At 35.2% G+C, this 17,136-nt stretch overlaps 2 protein-coding genes across 5 annotated transcripts in view; one reads left to right on the forward strand and one right to left on the reverse strand.

Annotated features, from left to right (window-relative positions):
• ACAD11 (acyl-CoA dehydrogenase family member 11) overlaps positions 1–17,136 on the forward strand; it is an 88,614-nt gene that overhangs the window by 39,808 nt on the left and 31,670 nt on the right. For all 4 annotated transcript variants that reach the window (XR_010943517.1, XM_067737794.1, XM_067737795.1 and 1 more), the window contains exons 10-13: positions 3,669–3,746; positions 4,381–4,519; positions 8,700–8,807; positions 10,785–10,883. Coding sequence is in view for 3 of the 4 variants with exons in the window: in XM_067737794.1 (XP_067593895.1) it covers positions 3,669–3,746; positions 4,381–4,519; positions 8,700–8,807; positions 10,785–10,883 (424 nt within the window). In the remaining variant the exon portion in view is untranslated. The remainder of the gene's footprint in view (positions 1–3,668; positions 3,747–4,380; positions 4,520–8,699; positions 8,808–10,784; positions 10,884–17,136) is intronic.
• ACKR4 (atypical chemokine receptor 4) lies at positions 10,560–16,039 on the reverse strand. Its single transcript, XM_067737803.1, has 2 exons — positions 15,730–16,039; positions 10,560–13,327 (listed from the first exon to the last, which is right to left on the reverse strand). Exon 2 carries the CDS (start codon positions 13,316–13,318, stop codon positions 12,266–12,268), a length of 1,053 nt encoding a protein of 350 aa, XP_067593904.1. The 5' UTR covers positions 13,319–13,327; positions 15,730–16,039; the 3' UTR covers positions 10,560–12,265.

The following is a 17,136-nucleotide window of genomic DNA, read 5'->3' on the forward strand; positions in this document are numbered from 1 at the left end:
TTTATGAACATATGCACTTGAAAAGTAATTAGCTTTTTCAAAATAGAAGGGGGGAAAGCCTATAAAATTCTAACCAATATGATTATAACTACATATATAAAAACTAAAACAGTCATATCTAGAAAATAAGATTGTATTATATAATACACTAACATCTTGATAGTACATATCTTTAGCTAGTAAGACTCTTGATGACTTTTTCTTAATACTTTATGTATTTTTCCAATTTTCTATAATGGGAAAAAATAAGGTCCGTTTATGCTATGCTAATGACCTTTTGAAACTCCTTGGATATCATAAAGTAAGAACATCAGAACCATCATCCATTTAAATGTTAAAAGGCAATTCTTCCTCAGGGGAGGAGGGGAAATTGGTTGAAGGTAGTCAAAACTACCTTTAACTTTCAGTTATACTAGGGATGTAATATACAACATGATAAATATAATTAACACTGCTGTATGTTATATATGAAATATGAGTTCTCATCACAAGAAAAATATTTTTTCTATTTCTTTAATTTTGTATCTATATGAGATGATGTATATTCACTAAACTTATTGTGATAATCATTTCATTATGTATGTAAGTCAAATTATTATGCCCTATACCTTAAACATATACAGTGCTATATGTCAATTATATCTTAATAAAACTGGAAGAAAGAAAGAAATTTTTAAAAAAGGGCAATTCTTGCTATTTAAAATGGATGAGGAGTCCTAATAAAATAGCATGTAAAACAGGAACTAGCAACATGACATATCTGAGAACACACTTTTAACATAATGATAACATTAGTCATATTTTCCTACTGAGTTTAATAATATACTAGTGAGGAACTGTTGCTTCTTTTTTTCTAACTGACTTAAGTTTAAAGTAAAAAACATATTATATTGCAAAATTATTTGTAGGCTCAGATTTAAGATTCTGAACCAACATAATACAAAGCAGTATCTCAATCAGTGAATGAGAAAGTTAGATGTTAAAGGTGATATTTGGGGAGAATTGATCAGGCACAAAGCATATTTTCTGCTTTCTTTTTTCATCAGTAAACTCTTGTTCGTACTTAAAGAATTAAAGAAAGATTCTTTGTAATGAGATATTTTATTTTAATTCTGACTCCTACCATACCACAAATAGATTTTGCAAATTTCCAAATCGATAGACTTTAGAACAGGAAGTATTAAATAATACAAATTTTTAAATAATTATATAAGTGGCATAATTTAATTGCTCAGAACTGTAGTGTCATAGAGAGGTAGTCACAGATGGGGAATTTGTACATGTATTACGTAACATATATCTTATCAAACACAATTGCATTGACTGTTTCCATAGTAATGTGAGGGATGGAAATAATAAACAACCCTAAACAGGAAATCTTCCAACTTAACTGACTTCCTAACAGAATGACAAGTGCTATTCATCCTGGTGCCTGTGAAAGAGCCATCCTTTGTCTTCTTGAAGTTTTAACTAAATATAACTGTATTCTATAAAGCAGAAACTAACACACCATTGTAAAGCAATTATACTCCAATAAAGATGTAAAAAAAGAAAAAAAAAAGAAATCTACAAATGCACTATATCATCCATATCATTTTAGTTTATATATTTAAAAAATATATAGTTTATATATTCAATAAAAAAAAATTTAAATAGAAAAAATGTATATAACTGTAATCTAGACTAGCCATGCTTCAATAAAAGGAACATTTTAACATATTACTTATATGACTGTAAATTGGTGGAACAATTTTAGAAAATAATGTTGTAATTTGGAGTTTTGGCCAATGTTCATAGCCTTTAATTCAGTAATTCTACTAGCCTATGTGTAGAAAATAAGTACAGAGATGCTTTAATAGCAAAATATTGGAGAAGGCCCTTATAGTCCAATATTTTCGTTCATCTTGATTTAGTTGCACAAATTAGAGATTATTGTTATTATGTGGCTAGTTTTTAAATATCTATTTACTCATGTATTTATCATCTTATTTACTATTCCTTGTTACAACTCAGATGTTTCTTTTTGGATCAAGCTCCTTTAATGAGAATCTGCTAATAAAATTTACCTTTTTTTTTTTCCTTTTATTTTCCTTTTTTTGCCTGACAAAAGGGAAGTAATGATTCTCTCTGTATCATCATATCTTTTAACCACTCATATTTTCCTTCTATTGAATTTCTGTGCTTCATTCAAGAAAGGAATAATTTCTTCAGATCCTTCTTTCAATTTATTATTATTATTTTTTTGGCTGTATCTAATCTACTTTTCAACCTTGCATAGAGCAGAGGGTCTCATTATTTGGATTGTGTCAGAATTGCCTAGAGAGCTAGTTAAGATTACAGAAATAGAAATACAAAAGTAGACTCACTGAAGTAGGATAGGGCCTGGGCTTTTGTGTTTTACCAAGTGATTCTGATGCCACCAAAGTTTGAGAACCACTGCCATTTAATTTTTAAGTTTAATTACTGTGGTTTTACTTTGCTTCAAGTTGCATTCGGTTCTTTTTCAAATTTGTCTGGCCAAGTTTGATAGTCCTTTGTCATCCTTTTAATTCCTTCCTTTATTTTTTAAATCTACTGGACACAAATACTTTATATTCTGTGTTTGATCATTATTCTATCTGTGGCCTTTGCAGGTGTGATTCTGTTTTGTTGAACTATTGTTTTTGTTAATTCTTGCTAATGGTGGCTTGTTACCTTGAGTGTTTAGTATTTTTTCATTCTGCACTCATGTTCTTTGGAATGGAATTTTATCTGCAGGGATTAGTTAAGACTTTTTATAAAAGCTCTTTTCCTCCAGAGTGAATTTGCTTTTGCTTCTGCCAGGTGCTTTCAAGCATTGTCACCAGGAACACTGTAAACTTAATTTTTGACTCAAAATTTTAGGGCCCATAGGTCTGTGAATTAAGATCTCAAACTTGGGTGAAGACAGGCTCAGGTTAGAAATGTTTCTTTTTTCTCTTCCGTCCTGTGAATGGCCTTTATTCCCTTGGTCTACCACTGAGGGGTGGGTTTTTCGTTTTGCTTTCTATTTTTTTCCAGTTAGGTTTTGCTGATCAGGCATCCTGGCTTTGGTGGAGGGAAGTGGTGAGCTCTGATCCTCCCTCTTGCCTTGTGTGGGGCATTTGGTTTCACCTCCTGACCCCTGCCTATGTGGCCCACTGCAAACTAGGGCCCAGGCGAACATAGATCAGCCTACATCCGCCAGACAAAGTTGGTTCCAGTGCTCACTCACACCTGAAGAGTCAGGCTTTTGTATTCCTGGCCTCTGAGGAATTTCCTTATTTTCTTTCCAGTATAGCTATGTATTATTACTACATGTATTTTTAAAATTATTTTTAATATTTTACCCAGCATTTTTAGTTGTATTATCCTGGGAGGGGATTCTATGACCGTCTAGTATGCCACATTGCTGAAAATGGAACACTCAAATCTTGGTATAGGATTTTGAAAGTTAATCCTCTAATATAGAGGCAGCATAATTTTGTGAGGAGCAAACATCTAGAATTTTTTATACTTCTGTGTCTGGTCTTAGAAAGAAATTTTACTGATTCAGTAGCAGCTGAAAAAGCTTCTTCACCTAAACATGTTTACTTTGGATATTAGCAGTTTATGGCATTATTTACTTTTCTAACTTTAACTAATGAACTTTTTTCCTTTTATACTTTAAGGAGGTAATTGAGTTCTATATTCAAAATGAAAATTCAGTAGACAAGTGGAAAAAACCTTTAGTGATTGATAAACTCAAGGTAAGAAAAATAAGAGAACCTTAAAAGTGGAGAATTTATATAGAGGCATTTTTTGAGACCTTTGTTTGTTGTTGCTTCTGTTGTTATATATGTAGAGGATAATTATATCAATTATAACTTTTTAAAAAGAAAGTTAAAAATAGAATCTGTAATATACAAATTAGGTTACATAGTGTGTTGTGTATGGTATGTGATGAAGACAGCCTCTTAACAGCTGTTCAAATTAAAAATACAATCAGCACTACTCGCTTGAGACTGAAGTTGAGGCAGGGTATTTTTCCCACATGGGCTTAATTCAATTTCATGTTTTCAGATTTTAACACATGTTAGAAATTGAAATGGACAAATAGTATATTTGGCATAATTATGCTCAGATGTAGGAGATTTTATAATCACTGTGATTCAATAAGAAGTACTCAAGTAAGCAAATTTAGTTTTTCAGCCAAATCTAAGGAAGCTTAACTGTTAAGAAATTGTTGATTTATAATGAATTAATAACTACTTGCACTGTAGAATACAATGAAATAAATAATTTCATAAGTTCAAAAGGCATAAATAGCAGTATCTTTTAAAAATAAATAATTTTAGGTCATGATAAATTATGATAACTCTGGCATATTCATCACCTTGACAGGAAATGGCCAAAGCAGAAGGCCTCTGGAACTTGTTTTTGCCAGCTGTAAGCGGTCTCAGCCAAGTAGACTATGCCTTGATTGCTGAAGAAACAGGAAAATGCTTTTTTGCTCCAGATGTCTTTAACTGCCAAGCACCAGGTTACTACATTATTTAAAAACAGAACTTTTCTCAGATATTTTGAGCAGTGTTTAAAATTTCTCTATTTTATGACAAGGAAGTTTTTCTACACAAAGTCATTGATTTATAAATTTGTCTATAATTTTACTTTCAGTTACTTTTATTTAAATATTTTAAAAAATGGACCTAAAGTTCTCATTGGATTATTCTTTTATTAAACATCATTACATTAAGAGTATTAGTGAATAGAAGTCACCACCAAAGGGATTGGCCATATAAGGTTTCCAGTTTTCTAACAGTATTAAACATATCTATGGTTAGTTAGAATGGATAGAGTTTTAAATCTTTTGGTTAGCCTCACTATATCTCCATTTACTCACCAATTATTTATCAGTTGCCTACTATATGCCAAGCACTATTTTAGCAACTATCATGAAATAAAATACACAAAGATTCCTGCCTCATGGAGCTGGCATTCTAATAGAGAGAGACAAAAATAAACAATAGCTAGATTAAATAAGTAATTATATAAGTAAGTTTGAAGATGAAAAGTGCTTTGGGGAAAAAAAACCGGCAAGGTAGGGGAGCTCTGGAGTGCTGAGGGACAGGTAATGTGTATAACAATTTAAGATGGAAGGCTCAGAATAGGCCTTGTTAGGAAAATGACATTCAGTAAAGACTTAAAGAAGGTGAGAGAGTTAATCATGCTGAGATCTGGGGGAAGAGTTTTCATAGCATAGAGAACATAAAATGCAAAGGCCCTAAAGCAAGAGTGTGACTGGTATATTTCAAGAATAGCCAAGGAGGTCAGTGTGGCTGGGAAAGAATAGCAAAAGATATCAGAGAGGAAAGGGCCTTGTATGTTGGGACTTATAGGGCAGGTGAGTGCTTATACTTTCAGTGAAATGGGGATTTGAGCAGAGGAGTGACAAGATGTCACTTCAGTTTTAAAAGAATCCCTTTGGCTGCTATGTTGAGAATTAACAAAAGGAGAGAAGGAAGTAAGCAGGGAGTCTTGTTGTGATGGTCTTGGTGAGAGATGATGGGGATTTGTTCAAGGGAGTAGCAGTGGAGTGAGAAGTGGAAAGATTCTAAATATATTTTGAGGGCAGAGCCAAGAGGATTTCCTGATTGATTATGAGGTATTAATGGGGGAGTCAAGGATGCCTTCAAGGACTTTGGCATGAAAAATTGGAAGGATGAGGGAAGGAGGCCAACTTTTCTTTAAAAAGGTAATATGGAAGGAATAAACCAGGAATGTAGTCTTTAGAAGGTGTTTTCAAACCCAATTTGCAGAAGGAACCCCCTAAAAAGCTTTGAAAAAATCCGGATTCACAGGCTTCATCCCTGGAGATTCTGATTCAGTAGGTCTAGGGTAGACCCTTGATATGTCTTTTGTCTTTTTTCCCCAAAGTTACTGTGGTTATTTTTGATGCTTCCAGTCAAGGACTGGTATTTGATTTGTAGTAGAAGGATAATTGTATAATATCCTATAGTGTCCCTGCACAAGTTAGTCCTCGTTTTGCCTTTTGTGCTTATTGTATGGCCCAAAAAGAGTTAGTGAAGCGGGGAAGTGCCCAAAAGAGGTATGTTTGATGTCAGAGAAAACACAATCTAGTTGCTTCTCGAAGTGTTTCCACACTGGACTTTGACTCTCATTTCTCGGGAATTATTAAGATAATCCATAAACCTCTGATAATGGTTGAACTTGTCCCAGATATGGTTTTCTCTCTTCAAAACACTGATTTGTCTATTTACTGATGACTACATTTTAATCCAATAATGAGGCTACTGTAAAAGTAAATAAATCTATTCACAGAGTTTCTAAAGATTTTATCTCTTTATATGTAGCTATTATATCATGTTACATAGGTAGCATAATTTTGTGGAAAGAGACTGGTAGTCTTTTGCTTAAAACTTTTTTTATTGCCACTCATAGTAGGATATATTTTATATTGTGACCCAATATGTAGTGTATGAAGCTGTATGTGTGTGTTCATGGATTGATTTATGGAAATGAGGAGGGGAGAGACATATATTACTGAAAAAAGGCTTCATGAAACAAGTTTCCCTTACTACATGAATTCATATATTTTCCACTGAGTCTAGTCTAATGTATTCTATTTTGATCTATTTTCATTTCTCAGAGAATGCTAGTCATATTCCATTGAATTAATTTTATGACAAACTAATGGGTCATAATATGAAAAATAATGCTATAGAAGGCATCCATTGCAGATGCAGCTCTGCCGCTATTTTTCCATTTGACCTATGAACTTTTCACTAGATGGTCATAGACTTTTTTCTAGTATTAAAATTCCATTAGTCTATCGGTTATAATATGATACCACCAAACTGCTGAAATTTTAAAATTGGCAAGGGAAATACATTTTCTTTGACCAAAGTATGATAAGCAACTGTCCTCAGCAAACAAGATGTATAAAACCATAGGTAGAAAACTAGGCATTTTCTCTTTGTAGTGGAGATATATTCATGAAGGCCTTTGGGCTATTGTGTTTTAGAGCACTGTGTTTTGCTTTATACAAAGCAGATAAAGAAGGGAATATGATTGATGTTGATTAAATACTTAAGAGTTTTCTTAAGTGTATATGAGATGAATTTCTACTCAAGATACCCAAATTATTTCCCAAATAGTTATAAAATATTATGGGACACATATGTAGTCTTCTGATTTGCCTTTTGTTTTGGTTTGGTTTTTTTGCCCATCAATAAGTCATACAATATTGTATATTGGAATGTTGAAAATAGTCATTTTAATTCTAAAGCCGTTACTAGAAAATTTGGAGGCCTTTAGGCTAATTTGGGGGAAATTTTTTTTTTTGTACAAGTAATTTATCTAGGCTTTTTTTTTAACGAACCTATAAATGATAACTTTGGTTTGTCAGATTCTCAGAATAAACTAATTTTTGGAAAGTTTTTATTCAATATTTACCTCATTCAAACTACAAGAAACACTGGATTTAAAACAAGCAAAGAAAACAATGAACTTCATTAATTATAATTCAAGACTCATTTTCTCCCTCAGTTGAAAAGAATTTTAAGCTTGTGTTAATCTACTAGGAATTGTGTGCATTTTAATATAACTTGGGCCCTGTTAGGAGTGCCTGAACAGAGTACAAACATGTTTTGAGAGACTTAACTTAGACTTAGCTCAATTTTCATAGGCATTTCAATAGCTGTCCTTAATATCATTGTAAGAGACGATATTGAAAAATTCTTCCTCAAAATCTTATAAGTAATCAGCATTCAAGAGAAAGGTTTTAGAGAGTATTTTTAGAAATTTGATGGGAATGAAAATCAGAGAAAGGCATCTAGAGCATTTTGCTCCACAGCAGACATGAAGCATTCTTTTTCACCTGAGAGTGATACTGCAGTGTATCATGTATTGCACAATGCCCTCTGAGGGCTGGAGAGGGTCTTTGAAGTTATCTATTGTCATTTTCTATCCAGGGCAGGGATTCCATGTTTAGCATCCTTGAGATATTACCTAGTACTTTTCTAGGTGGTATGGGATCACAAAAGTAAGAGCAGTGCTAGCGGTAAAAAGACAATAATTACTATGTGAGGTCAAAGGAAGGAGATATTTCTGATTGGGTAGCTGGAGAGTCTTCACAATGGAGATGGCTCAGAAGCAGAAGTTTACTTAGGAGTGACAGGTAGAATTTCACCAGAGAGAAGGCCTGGCCCAAGCAAACATGTGGAAGTTAAAAAGCACAAGGTATGTTTGAGGAACAGGAGTCTCAGTAATAAGTAATGTTAATTGTTCTCTAAGAGCATTGCAGTCACTCCAAGCAGAGTATATTTGCAAGATAGCAGGGAAAGGTTAGGCCAGTAAATTATTTTCCTCAGTCCTAATTGAGTTAAAACTCAGAGCCATGCTTCATTGGGATGAAGTAGACAAGTGTCTGTGATTCAGAACAAGTTGAATAAATAGGCACCAAATGCCATGTACTTGTAACTACTTATGACATACCTTCCTTGTAAATTGTATTTACTATTATGTTTAGTCTACGGCCATGCCACCCTGAATGCACCCAATCTCGTCTGTTATGTTTCAAAATATTTTTGTTAGTAAATATTTGCTCTAAAAAGATTCATGTCTGTTTTCTATATATAGTTTGGATTTCACATTAATAAATTTTTAAATGCAAAACAAGTGCTTTTCCTTATTACGTGTAGACACAGGGAACATGGAGGTGCTTCACCTATATGGAAGTGAGAAACAGAAGCAGCAGTGGCTTGAGCCTCTTCTTCAAGGGAGCATTGCCTCTTGCTTCTGTATGACAGGTAAGAGCAATTCAGTCACATTCTCCCATTGGGCAGCCACTCGTCCCAGTTATTATGGAGGAACTGAAGAAATGTGGGACGTGGCTCTGTGTTTCAGGCAAATTTGCCTGTGACCAGAAATGTGAACATGTTTGTTGGAGCCCAATTTTAATTTTTGGCATTTTTAAATGTGCAGAATAAAATTGTCCTCCCCTTTGGGAGGACACCAGATGATGTTTTCTGGTAGCCTGCTTTAGGCATTAGCAGCAGAGTAAACCTAGTTTTATAACCTTTTGACTTGCATCTAAAATTGCCATCTGTGGGTGTTTAAGATCTTTTTTACCCTAGTGTATGAAATATTGATCTTTGTGATAATTTTATATTGACACTTAAAAACTACTCAACTCTTCCATAAACCCAGAAAAATAGAACTTTCACCAGTGTTGGTCATATAGCTCAAATTATAATCATGTAGGGTAATTAAACTAGGAGCATGTTAATAAAAATGGGTTTTGGTGCATTTGTACATAGGAAACAGTAATTAAGCACTCTTCAAAGGACAAAATCATTGTTCCATATTTGAGTTTAGAATTAAACTCAATTTCATCTGGCCATGATTTTGGCCAGATTTTATTGTCCTTCTCTAACATTGCATACATTTATAATAGCAAAACTGATCTCCATTTAAACCAGTAAGAGGCCTTTATTGAATACCTGCTGTATGCTGTGTTGTCTACAAAGCTCTAATTAATTACAAAATAAATAGAGTACACACCTCCTTTTCTAAAGAAAGAGGGTCTCTAGTTTTAGAAAGAGAACACATAAAATATCTCAAGGATCCATTCAAAAGAGCAGCACATTAACAAGTGCAGATTACTATGATTGAGAGCTAGCCTCTAAGTTCTAAAATGCAATGCAGTAAAGCAGTCTTGTAAAAGTGTCCTATGGAAAACTTTCTGAAGACATTAAGTGTTGAGCAAGCTTTATAGAATGCAAAATAAATAGATTGGTGAAAGCATTCCTGATGGAATTTGCAGTTAGAAGTTGTTTAAGATACTACAGAAATAGAGTCACAGATGTCAAAAACAAATTTATGGTTACCAAGGGGGAAAGCGGGGGAGGGAGTGGGGAGATAAATAGGGAGATTGGGATTAACATATACACATTACTATGTATAAAACAGATAACTGCTGAGAACCTACTGTATAGCACAGGGAACTCTACTCAATACTCTGTAATGACCTATATGGGAAAAGAATCTGAGAAAGAGTGGATATATGATTCACTTTTCTGTACAGCAGAAACTAACACGACATTGTAAATCAACTACACTCCAATAAAAATTAATTTAAAAAAAAAAAGAAAAAAAAGAAGTTGTTTAAGATACTAAACCTATGGTGGGGAAATCTGGCTTGCAAATATGTAGTACAGATTTTCATTGTGGGAAGTAAAGAACGATTTTTTTTTTTTTTCTGTACTTGGGCCTCTCGCTGTTGTGGCCTCTCCCGTTGCGGAGCACAGGCTCCGGACGCGCAGGCTCAGCGGCCATGACTCACGAGCCCAGCCGCTCCGCGGCGTGTGAGATCTTCCTGGACCGGGGCACAAACCCGCGTCCCCTGCGTCGGCAGGCGGACTCTCAACCACTGCGCCACCAGGGAAGCCCAAGAACGATATTTTTAATGCACGTTTGATGATTGGAGAAAAGATTGAGTTGTATCCCAAGTCATATATCACTGAGGATGCCAAGAACACAATTCAGATAGTTGATCTATCTTGAGTTGTTCTAAATACTTCATTTATTCATTTTTCCAATGCACATTTATTGAATACCTACTATGTGTAGGTTGTAGAAGAACCAGGGGGAATGGGGGAAGGGTAGGAAGATGAAAAAGACAAAGATGCCTCTGTCCTCAAAGAGTTCACATTTCTTTAACTAAGGGTCTTTTGTAAACTAATGGTATCTGCCTGCCTGTAAATTCAGCCTTTGCTTATTTATAGAGCCCGATGTAGCTTCAAGTGATGCCACAAATATTGAATGTAGCATCCAGCAAGATGGAGATAGCTATGTAATTAACGGCAAGAAATGGTGGTGCACTGGTGAGTATTCTATTGATTCTTCGTGCTAGATACTGTGCTAGAATAATAAGATACATAGTTATTCATTTCATGACCACAGTTCTTTAAATTCTGTCTTTGAAAGCATTTTCAAATTTAGAAATAGTTGATAAAAAGAAAAGTAATTTTAAAACAATGTCTTGATTGGGCAATGTTTATTTAAGAGCAGAAAACGTCTTTTTTTTTACAGTTTGTGAGAGAAAAAATTTATATTAGTGCACACTATTTTTGACCTTTGTCATTTATAGCAAAAATTTTAATAGGGGCATATTACATGGACTATAATAATTTATATATAATTGTTTTTAAAGAGATAAGCAGCCCATATTATTAAAAATAATTTATTGTGGTACATATTTTCATTGTTTAAAAATACAAGTATTTAAGTGAAAAATAAGAGTCTTGGGGCTTCCCTGGTGGCGCAGTGGTTGAGAGTCCGCCTGCCGATGCAGGGGACACGGGTTCGTGCCCCGGTCTGGGAAGATCCCACGTGCCGCGGAGCGGCTGGGCCCGTGAGCCATGGCCGCTGAGCCTGCGCGTCCGGAGCCTGTGCTCCGCAACGGGAGAGGCCACAACAGTGAGAGGCCCGCATACCGCCAAAAAAAAATAGTCTTTAGACATAGGAAAATATATTATTTAGTCAACCCTCAGTAATTGACTCACGTAAATGGATGAGCCCTTTAGGCAGTTATAAAAATTGAAACCTAGATAAATGTGATTGTCTGAGGATTGCTTCTAGAGTATAAATGATAAATCTAACAGGATAACCAGCTTATTACTAAAGAAAGTTGACATCATAAAAGCAAATTACATGTTTAGAAACTTACCAGTAATATATTACAATAGCCAGAAAAGCTTTTTGTTTTTGTTTTTGCTTTTTTTTTTTTTTTGATTGCCAATTGTTATTCTTTCTGGAGTTTTATGAAATCTCTTACAAATTAAGAAACAAGAAAAAGAAAAAGACATTGAATTTTGCTGCATAGTTATTCAAGTACTAAAATTATGCAGGGAAATTGTTCTTATATTAAAATTTAGATAATTTAAAATAATTATAAATGCCCCTTAATTTAAATTTCTTTAATAATCTGTTTTAGATGACCTAACTTATAGTGTTTTTCTTATGTATGACTGTTACTACTATTTTCCTATATTGTTAATTTTAATTTACATGTTTTATGCATTTATTTTTTGTTTCCTCTTTTTCTTGGCTTCTACCTCACTCCCCTTCCCCACCCTAACCTCTTCTTTGTTATAAGTTGCCACCACAGTGTTTGAGATTTGAATTTCAGAGAAATGCAGATGTTTGATCTGAGGGAGAAACCTCATTCATGTGTATCAAAGCAAGAGACAGAGCAGTTTTATATTTAAATGCTGAAAGTACTGGTTGGCTCTGTAGCATCTTCAGAATCGAAAGGAATCTCCTCCACATTTTGTCTTTGTCTTCTCCAGGACCCATATTTCTTGGCAACTTTCATGATGTAGATTTTAAAAGAGTTTCCCATAAAAACATACAGGACCGGGTTGAGGCAGCTGTGAAAGAGTGCAATGCTCTCTGTGATTTGGATGGCAACATCCATACGTTTGCTCATGTCGCAGTTGGTGATCAGGGAGTAGATGATATCTATGGCTTGGCAGAACTTGACAATGTTATAAGGCAGCTGAGTGACAAGGAAAACTATGACCACTGTGAGCAGAATTTTGAGGGGCCGAGATTTTGTAGTGTTTGGCATCTTGATGAGCGTCTTTGCCGTGATGAAGTAGCACACTGCCATAATAAGAAAGGGTATTACAAATCCAACGCAGATTTCCAGCATTTGAATTGATGCTTTCATTGATGTTCCTAGGTGGTATGGAAAGATGGGAATGCACCTAGCCTTGTGATTTACTGTATAAAAAACCAGCTGAGGTATACTCAGCAAGATGGCAGCCATCCAGACACAGGAACAGATGAGCCAGCATTGTTTTTGCACTCCCGATTGACTGGGAGCTTTAGTTACTGCCCAATATCTGTCTATGCTGATACAAGCCAGAAACTGCATTCCAGAGACAAAGTTGACCGTGTACAAGGCTGAAGTGACTTTGCACATGATTTTCCCTAAAACCCACCCATGAACTGCATTAACTGCCCAAAAAGGCAGAGTGAATAGAAGGAGTAAATCTGCCACTGCCAAATTCAGGATGTACATATCTGTTTTGGTTCGCCTCTTTTTGTAATGGGCATAAATCGCCACTATTATAGAATTGCCTGCAAGTCCAATGATGAAAGCTATTGTGAAGAAGGCAGGCAGGAAAACTTTTGCAAATTTTCTGACCTCTTCTTTTATACAGATCACTTCATACTGACTATAGTCATGAGTGTCATTCATTTCATTTTCCTCATAATAGTAATCTGTTGACTGGTTGTGTTCCAAAGCCATGGCTCCAATCTAAATGGCAAAAAGAATACAGGATATTTATTTTAATATTTCTTAAGTGGAAACGCTTTTGATCTAGCATATGTTTTATTCTTTTATTAGAGAATAGATTGTTGCCATAACATATGTGAGCCTGAACCTGCCACTCTTTGAAACTCTTTAATGGAAGCCACGTTGGAATATATCCCCAAGAGTAGTTTTTCATCGCTTGATTTTACAAGTTTGTGTACAGGAGCTGGGATTTACAGAGGGAAGATAAAAATAATACCCTGGGGAATTTTATTAATCATTAAACCCTGTAACTTTTATATATACAACTTTGTGATTCTTACACAGTATATTGACAATAAATTAAATTTTAAAATTAAAATAATTTTATTTATTTAAAATAAATATTATTTTTATATATTTATGAATTTATTTTAAAATAAGTTAAATATATTATCTCAGCATTTTACTTAATTTTACTGGTTGGCTTTTATAAAACAAAGTCTCCTCTAGTTAGCTTCCCTCCAAAACCTGTCACTACATGCTGATTGTAAACTACTATTTGGTAGCACTGTTGTTCCACTAGTCACCTAAGCCTTCAGCCTGTACCATCCTTGATTTATCTCTTATCTTCATCCCTGATTTCCAGTCAGCCCCTAAATTCTGATTTTACCTCCCAAATAGGTCTCAAATCTGTCTCTTCCTTTTAATCTGTGCTCCTTGACACATCCACACAATTCAACCATCATTATTACCTGGCCTATTACAATATCTTCCCAAGTGGCATCCTACTGTTCTTCTTTTTTTTTTTTTTTTTTCCAGTACGCTGGCCTCTCACTGTTGTGGCCTCTCCCGTTGCAGAGCACAGGCTCCGGACGCGCAGGCTCAGCGGCCATGGCTCACGGGCCCAGCCGCTCCGCGGCCTGTGGGATCTTCCCGGACCGGGGCACAAACCCGTGTCCCCTATATCGGCAGGCGGACTCTCAACCACTGCGCCACCAGGGAAGCCCCGTCCTACTGTTCTTATTCCTCCTTACCACCTCCTTATCAAAACATTTTTCTTACTGCCATCAGAGTGCTCTCTCTCTAAAATGTCAGTCCATCACTGCTGCTTATTAGCTCCTCACCTGAAAGACACATCCCTTCATCTGAAAGATACAATCTAAGCTCCTTACCATGATACCCAAGGCTCCTTCCATAATGTTGTCCTACCCATGGTTCCTGCTACATCTCTCTACTGTGCACCCTGCACGGTAGACAGCAACAATATTGATTTGCCAGCGATTTTCTGGCACACACCATGCTACAGCACATGTCTACATCATTACTCATTCTGTTCTTTTATCTGATGGACTATTTCCTGCCCTTCCCTTGAAGGGCCAGTTCCTACCCAGTTAACTTAGATGTCACCTCTCCAGAAGACTTTCCCGATCCAATAACTGTATCTGCATATCTCTCAGAGAACTGACCCCATCCTATGGAAGACATGTTTCTCAGACTACCTTTTCCCTCTGTGCTCTAAGTTCCCTAAGACTATGACCTGTTGGATTTATGTTTATAATTAATACCCGAAGAGAGTGCCAGGCCCACTCTAGGTGCCCAGCAAATATTTGTCAAACTAAACGTTTTACCAATAGGTTTAAAGCTATTACTCTAGAATGGAAGGATGATACTGCAGGAATCTCATGTCTCTTCATTAAGTTATTCTACTGTACTGGCTATTAACACCCTGTAGTATTAAGATAAGCTTGCACAGAATTCACAAGTTTTAAAATATATATAATAATAACTTTCAGTGTTTTTATTATAGTGCTGAGTTTTGTTATACTTTTTCCTTAGCCCTTCTGTCTCCCTTTATCCTTAAAGTTATTTGAAAAGTTCCAATCTGGAAGACTACTTTAGTCTTCGTTTTCTTATATGTTAATTATTAATACGGTAGGAACTTTGTTCTTTCCTTCTCTTTTATCACACAAATCTTGAACCCAGTGATAAGGTATAATATGGCCAAACAGATAAGATATTAAGGAAAGATATTTTAAAAGAATTAATCATGCTAAAAATATGAATAAATAAGCGTAGGAATGGAAACTATTTGCAGAAGTGATCCTTCTGGCAGAAACATAGAAACACATTTAAATGCCTTTGTAATTATCATAAGAATAAAAAAATTTAACAATAAAACAAAGCAGGAAAAAATGATATAGCAAAACCTATTATTAACAAAGTTTGATAGGCAAGTAATCGTATTAAAATAATATTTTCTTCTTGCTATGTTCATATTTTTGTTTTAAGGTTAACATGTATAACTTTTCAAATAGCTCTTTTCTGCACATGTAAACTTTTATGCATACATAAATATACCAAACCTTTGGGCTTAAAAAAAAATCATATACAAGTCTGAATGGAAGAAGAAAGAAAAAACCAACCTGTTTCTGTCAGCAGACAGGAGCAGTCTTGAGTGCAGAGAGTAAGATAGAATGACCTCTCTAACTCAGCATACTTTTATTTTCGTTTTATACCCCGCCTTTGTCTTACATCCAGTAAGGCTTTCAGGAAATTTAACCTTGTGAGCACTTGATCTTTTATTTTATGTATAACCATCCTGTGAACTCAAATCCAAGTTCTTAAGTGTCCTAGGTTACAAACTTGAAGGAATTCAATCTCGTTTCAAAAACTACAGACCTTTCGAAGTTTCCACTTAGCCAAAGGGAACAGGAACGTGCCTGCAGCTGAGGTACTGACTGCCAAACCAAAAGAATTCACCAGAGCGCCTCAAGGCAGCTAACAAGTATTTACTTGTAGGTAGCATCTAGAAAAATACTCTCTAAAATTATTTTGTCTAGGAAAGAAAACAAAAAATGATTGTAACCTAGAAAGTTATCTTTGTAAAGACTAAATTATCAAAAACTAAATTTTAAGTAATCATTAGGTATTTATAGTAGAATTTAAATCTTTATACCACATCATTTTGTATTTTTCTTAAACTATGAGACTCCCCTTGGCCTCACTGTACTCCTTATCTGTCCTTGACCCCAGAGTATGACTTTCCCCACAACTTTAAATTCTTGTTCCTTCCTGTAATCTTCTTCAATGGCCAGCTCCAAACTTTCAAAATCCTTCTGTCTGGAAAGGCTATCTCTGGCTATCTCCCCCTCCCTCTACTTCCAAACAAATGAAAGTTAGAGAAAGAAGATAAATGTATGCAGATTTAACCCTTGGCCTTGACTCTCCCTATATTTGCATAACAGTTCCCTTATTTACTTTCTCTAGGCTCAGTCTCCCCCTTCAGAAGTTATTTCAGACCAATGCCATTTTTTCTAAAAGCAACTGATCTAACTTTCCTGTTGATTCACAGAAAAGAGACTCTAGAGCACTGGGGCCTTCATCTTCCCACAGTATGTGTCTGGGGATACAGCCAACTTCTCCTCCTTGTTATCCACCAGTCTTTGAGAAGAGTTATTTGCATGCAGCTAAACCATCTCACCAAGAAAAAAATGCCTGACCAAATGTAAAATAGATAGCAAGTGGGAAGCAGCCCCATAGCACAGGAAGATCAGCTCAGTGCTTTGTGACCACCTAGAGGGGTGGGATAGGGAGAGTGGGAGGGAGGGAGATGCAAGAGGGAAGAGATATGGGGATATATGTATATGTATTAGTGATTCACTTTGTTATACAGCAGAAACTAACACACCATTGTAAAGCAATTATACTCCAATAAAGATGTTTAAAAAATAAATAAATAAAATAAAACACTTCCAAATTGAAAAAAAGAAAAAAGTGCCTGGATTTGTAGTGTTAGACATTTTCCATGGTGTAAACACTCCCACCATGGC

Source organism: Pseudorca crassidens, chromosome 5, assembly GCF_039906515.1.
Source record: "Pseudorca crassidens isolate mPseCra1 chromosome 5, mPseCra1.hap1, whole genome shotgun sequence".
Classification (NCBI taxonomy): domain Eukaryota; kingdom Metazoa; phylum Chordata; class Mammalia; order Artiodactyla; family Delphinidae; genus Pseudorca; species Pseudorca crassidens.

Bases quoted from the DNA above. Each gene is read 5' to 3' on its own strand.
- ACKR4 (XM_067737803.1), bottom strand. From the start codon at position 13,318: ATGGCTTTGGAACACAACCAGTCAACAGATTACTATTATGAGGAAAAT.